This window comes from Onthophagus taurus, chromosome 6 (genome assembly GCF_036711975.1).
Source record: "Onthophagus taurus isolate NC chromosome 6, IU_Otau_3.0, whole genome shotgun sequence".
Lineage (NCBI taxonomy): Eukaryota > Metazoa > Arthropoda > Insecta > Coleoptera > Scarabaeidae > Onthophagus > Onthophagus taurus.
Genome location: NC_091971.1, coordinates 22,572,363 through 22,578,738, shown reverse-complemented (window position 1 = coordinate 22,578,738; position 6,376 = coordinate 22,572,363). Strand labels below are relative to the sequence as shown.

The following is a 6,376-nucleotide window of genomic DNA, read 5'->3' as shown; positions in this document are numbered from 1 at the left end:
TAAAATTACCGGACGCATTGACACTGAACTTGAAAGACAAATTATTAATGAAAAAAAAATATTGGAGGGAAGTACTTAAACGTGTGATAGCGTCAATCAAATTTATTTCTTCATACTCTTTAGCGTTTCGTGGTAAAAATGAAGTGTTTTTTAGTGAAAACAATGGTAATTATATAGGTGCTTTGGAATATTTATCCGAGTTCGATCCATTTTTGCGGGAACACATGAAAAAGTATGCAAACTGCGGCACCGGTACTATAAACTATTTTTCGTCTACAATATGTGATGAATTTATTTCTATTATATCGAAAGATTTACAACTCACAATAGTGAACGAAATAAAGGAAGCCAAATTTGACTCTCTTATTATAAATTCAACACCTGATATATCTCACGGAGATCAGCTGACCGTCATTATTCGCTATGTTCTTCCAAGTGGTATAAAAGAAAGATTTTTGGGATTTCTACCTATATTTTCTCATACTGGTAAAAACTTGGATAAAGTTATTTTAGCAAATCATTCATTAAATTTAATTGGAAACGCTGCTGCAAAAAGTTGCATGGAAATGACCACTTTTTTCAATATCGTTCAGCAATTTTACGTATTATTTTCAAGTTCTACACATAGCTGGAATGCATTACAAAAATGTTGTAAGAGCAAACACTTGAGTAGCAAACCTATTTGTGACACCAGGTGGTCTGCTCGTTCCGATGCTGTAAAATCCTTAAAGGAAAATTATGACGAAATTAAACATTGTTTACGTCATTTTTCTTCAAACAAAGATGAGAAACCATTAACAAGGTCCGAAGCTGCCGATTTACATAAAAAAATTGATACATTTGAGTATGTACTGTTACTTACTATACAGCGTGTCCCGTATCTTCCGCATCAGAGCATTATACGGTTGTAGGATACATTATTCCGAAGCGATTTTTCTAATAAATTTTTTTTCGAAATGTTTGTAATAACCGCGCGGGAACTGTTTTTCGACATCCAATGGCAAATCGCAAATCAGATTCAGGTAATCGGTCCGGACCGCCGCGCCGATAATGTATTCTACAACCGTATAATGCTCTGATGCGGAAGATACGGGACACGCTGTATGGGAAAAGATTTTAGAGAGAATAGATGCTTCAAACAAGACTTTTCAACAAAAAGACGAATTCTTAAATACAGCAGTTTTAATATATGATTCATTGATAGATTTCATATTCTTTTGCGCTTTTTCAGAGCCATCTAAGTTATGGGTTACTGGCCTGGGGACATGCCCCGATCAATAAAAGAATATTTGGGATACAAAGAAGAGCTATTAGAAATATTGCTAACTTGAACTATACTGATGACTGTAGGCCTTCTTTTATCAAATTAAAAATATTAACACTTCCTTCATTATATATTTTGGAATGTTTAAAGCTCACTTTTTTACATCATAGTCAGCACAGGAAAAATAGTGATGTTCACAATTATGGCACTAGGGGGAGGAATGACATTCGACCGGAGGCACTGCGACTGGAGAGGTCGAGAAACGCATATAATTACTATGGAGTGAAGTTCTTCAATGTCTTGCATTGTGGTTATAGAAGCTTACCTTATAAGGCTTTTGTAACCAAAATTAAAAATGTTTTAGTGGGGAAGGCGTATTACTCCATAGATGATTTCTTAAACGATATACAGTCCTTCGATTGATATTTTTATGATGTATTACGACTGTGCCTTTGTCGCTACTGACCGGACACCGATTATTTTATCAGGGGTTTAATGTAATGTAATGTATTTAGTAATTTATTCTTTCTTATATATGTTTTTATGTGGTATTTCTATTTCGATTGTGACGAATGTATGCCCTCTGGGTTATTAACATAATAAATTATTATTATTATTATTATTATACAAACTGTTAGAGATGATTTTGACAACTTAGAAAGAGAAACAGAAAAAGTTAAAGATATTGCATATACTAATGATAAAAAAACGGCAGAAAATTCAATGGGAAAGAAGATTTTAAAGTTAATTTTTTTTTGTTGTATGCGATTCTTTAATTAGCAACATTAAGAAAAGATCTGACGGATATAAAACTATTAACAATAAATTCAAAACAATTTTTCATGATAGTGATGTTGGTGACTCTTCAATAGAGGAATTAAAATGTTATGAACAAGATTTAAACCTAGCAGAACTGAAAAATGAAGTATTACAATTTAAAACTTTTATAAGTAAAGAAAATATTATTTCGCCTGTGTCCATGTGGTCATTTATTCAGGAATATAATATTATTGCAACATTCCCTAATTTAAACATAATTCTGAGAATTTATTTAACCCTTCCAATAAGCAATGCAAGCGGTGAAAGATCATTCTCAGTAATAGCCAGAATAAAAAATTTTTAAGATCCACATTAGGCCAACAAAAATTAAATAGTTTATCATTACTTTATATAGAAAAAGAGGTATTAAATAACTCTATTTGATGACAAACTAATTGACGAGTTTGCAGAATTAAAAGTGAGAAAAAAGGCAATATAACTAATCAATCTGGGTATATTTGTTTCAGTATTATTGCTTGTTTTAATAAAATATGTTTATTATTAACTACATACTAGATGCTTTAAAACCAAACGCAAAGTATGTGTCATGACTGAAAAATAGGCCCGGAATTACAATGTTGACTAGAGCCCGCTTTATCTTGGTGTCATTTCAGGGCAATGAGTCAAAAGTTGTTTCCAGCTAAATATAAAATTCATTCTTAGTTGCTTTATCCTTGTCGTCTGTTGGTGCGGCTGTTGGTGATACGTAGTGCGAACATTCCTTCGTTAAAAATGGGTTTGAAGTTTATGATCTACTGTTTATATGCTCTATTGAGAATAAATTTATTCCCTTGCCACTTTTACAGATTGTATGTGACCTCATGTGCGTTATCTCGCTGCCCAGTCATTTAGGTTTGCTTATTTCAGGTTCCGAAGGAGTAATTAATTTTCTGATTGCCGGATCGTGACCGCTGAATTCGTCCAATCTGAGGCATTGCATTAAGTTCCGTAACAGATGATTTTTAATGGGGACGGGTTGTCGGCCTATCACCCAACCTATCACCCGGTTGGAGGATAGAAGAAGATTGATCTTTATTTGTACGATTTCTAGAATTAGAACGCGATCTATATTTTTGTTGACAATTTTGACAACTAAAATGTGGTCTATAATTGTCTCTATCTTTAACTTGATTTTGAATGTTGGTAATTTGGGTTTCTATAATTTCTTGTTTTTGAGAAATATTTGTAATCACTGATTTACAAGAAATGTTTAGATCACTAATAGCTTTTATCAAAGATAAATTATTTTGTTGATTCAATTGAGCTGTCGCAACATCGGAATATTGATTAATGTTGGAAACATTATTATGAGGAGCAAATTGATGGAAGGAATCCCAGATTTTATCTGTAATTTGTAAAACATCATCAATATTTTCATTTCCGGATGCATGAAGTGCTACAGAGATGGAATGTGGCAACCTCCGCTGCAACAATTTTAAAAGGAGATCATGACTAACCATCTGTGTTCCGCCAACGGTACTCAACATACCTCGATGGAAATTAGATGGTTTTTGATTCCCCATCTCTGCACCTGACAACAGTTCATCAAGTTTTGTTTCTTCACTGAATGATAGCCGAGAAATTAAAGCAGTTTAATTGTACGTATAAACGTATCTTTATCAGGAGGTGAAGAGATAATGTCAAAAATACTAGAAATGATATCGAAAGGCAAATTTGCAACCACCAAATGATACTTGGACTTATCATTTGTTATTTTCCTAATACAAAATCATTTTTTTTAAATAATCAATGGTAAATAATAAAAAAGTAGAAATTGAAATCAATATGGCAGGGAATATGTGCAACGCCACAGATGCGCTACAGACATGAATGTTAAAACTGCTGAGATTATCATAAAGGCTTTTTGCATTCTTCACAACTTTGTGAGAGAAAAGGATGGTATGGATTTCGATAACACACTGAATGTACCTAGTAGGTTTAGAAGAAATTGAAGCTACAGCACCACCAGGTTGTTCGCAATCTGCTGTTACAATCACAGAGAAATTTGCAGACCATTTTTCGACGTTGTTCAATTTCAATGATATCGCTTGAAAATTAAAAAATTAACATTCTTTATAAATTTTTTAAATGACCTACTTATAATCTATTTATTTATTTTGAAACTTACAAACAAAACATTTTTTGTTTAAATAAAAAAACGTATAGTTATTTAGTGCATAATTAATTACATTTTTATTTCCCTGTATACTTTATTAATTTAATTTAATGTCAACATTAAAATTATAAAAATTTAAATTACGCAATGAGGATATTTCGTAGCAATGCGGCAATAAAAATGTTTTATTATCGTTCGTTCTCTATTTTTAGTCTTATCTTTATTTAGGCTTATATAAGAACACTTTGAAATCCAAAGAAAAAACAAATTAAGTCATTAAACACAATAAAATTGATTTTTAATTTCTTTATTTTTCGAAAGAAAACTTGTAAAACATTACATTTTTATATCCAGTTGAATGAACATGGTGATTATTTATCAAAAGATAATGATAAAAGATAAAAATTTGAAATGAACCAATGTTAGAATCAGTTAATTATTATTGTTCCTTAAAGTAGTATGTCGAGACAAATAGAAGCTTTAGTTACTAATTTAAAACTTCCTGAAGCTCCCTTTTGGGACGAGGAAACTCAAAGTTTATATTTTGTCGATACTAATGATAGAGCAATACATAGATATAGTCCACATGATAAATTTCACGTTCGTGCATTATTAGGTAAGAATTAATTTATTAATTATTAATTAATTATAATAATTATAAATTAATTTAGGATTAACTCATTCTACATTTGCAATTCCAATTGAAAATAATAATAATAAATACGTAATATCACACGGTAATAAATTATCGATATTAACATGGGATGGTAAAAGTGAAAGAGGTCAAAATATACAAGTTTTATCTTCCCTGGATGAAGTTCCAAATGGTAATTATATTTGGTGCGATGGAAAAGTGGACCCAACGGGAAAACTATGGGCTGGGGCTATGATTATTAAGACGATGGGTGGATTTGAGGAAAAAACCGGGACGTTGTATAATTTAGAACTTAACAAACAAATAAAGAGGCATTTTAATTCACTAACAATTCCGAATGGTTTGGCATGGAATTCTGTGACAAATAAATTTTATTTTATTGATAGTCCAACACGAAGAATTGAACAATTTGATTACGATCCAGAAGCAAGCGTTATAAGTACTTTATATTTAATTTATTAATTTAATTTTATTTATTGATTAACCTTATTTTTAGCAAATCGAATTAGATTATTTACTTTCGATGACCATAACATTCCAGGAGCTCCAGATGGAATGACCATTGACAAAGATGGAAATTTATGGGTAACTTGTTTTGGTGGCGGGATGATTATTAAAATTGATCCGAGCAAAAAAGAATGTCTTTTAGAAAAAATTACACTTCCAGCACAACAAGTATTTATTATTTATAATATTTATACGTATTTTCTTTAATTTGTTACATTTGTTCGTTTTTTAAGGTATCTTCTTTAGTGTTTGGTGGTAAAAATTTAGATGAATTATATGTAACGACGGCAAAAGTTCAATTTGGGCCAGAACCAGCTCCTGACGGTCCCGAAAATGGCGTACTTTACAAAATAACGGGATTAGGATGTAGCGGGTTTCCAGGAGTCCGGATTAAAATATAATCCTAGATTTTATTAGTAAAAAAATAATAATTTAAAAAATTTAATAAAATCTTATCAGATATCTCGATATGAAGGACAAAAAATGATTAAAACACTTAAATTTAAAGGAGTGATTGATTTTGTATTATTTGTATTTAATCAATATATACTTGACATTTAATAAGGTGCTTATTTCATATTGTTTTACATTTATTTTTAAGATAGTAAATTTGCGCTTTAACCAATATAATATGTTGCTACCTAATTTTCTATACAAATTCAACTTCCATTTACCGTAATAATAAATAAGTTACTACCAACAGGTCCAAAAAGCATCTCGAAAAATGGGATGAGCCCTTCATTGACAACTGAGAGATCCCTTCAATTTCTTAATTAAAATTTACCTCTCAGAAGCAAAAGAAAGCTGCAAGCTAGGTTAAATCAAAAACATTCTATGATCGAATCAAATGACTTTACAAAAATGTAAGGTGTACTAAATGACGACAAGAGCCCCAACCTCAATAATTCCTTAATCAACTGATAGTGAATCAAGCGATTCGATACGAATGTGACGAGAACAAACCGTGGCTCACTGTTAAGCTGCATTACATTACATTACATAAATTACACTAATC

At 31.1% G+C, this 6,376-nt stretch overlaps 1 protein-coding gene across 1 annotated transcript; it reads left to right on the top strand.

Annotated features, from left to right (window-relative positions):
* The first annotated feature begins 4,514 nt into the window (after positions 1–4,514).
* LOC111415114 (regucalcin-like) lies at positions 4,515–5,875 on the top strand. The gene is made up of 4 exons (XM_023046624.2): positions 4,515–4,815; positions 4,871–5,293; positions 5,351–5,529; positions 5,595–5,875. The coding sequence occupies exons 1-4, from the start codon at positions 4,659–4,661 to the stop codon at positions 5,760–5,762; spliced, it is 927 nt and encodes a 308-aa protein (XP_022902392.1). The 5' UTR covers positions 4,515–4,658; the 3' UTR covers positions 5,763–5,875.
* Positions 5,876–6,376: the final 501 nt, after the last annotated feature.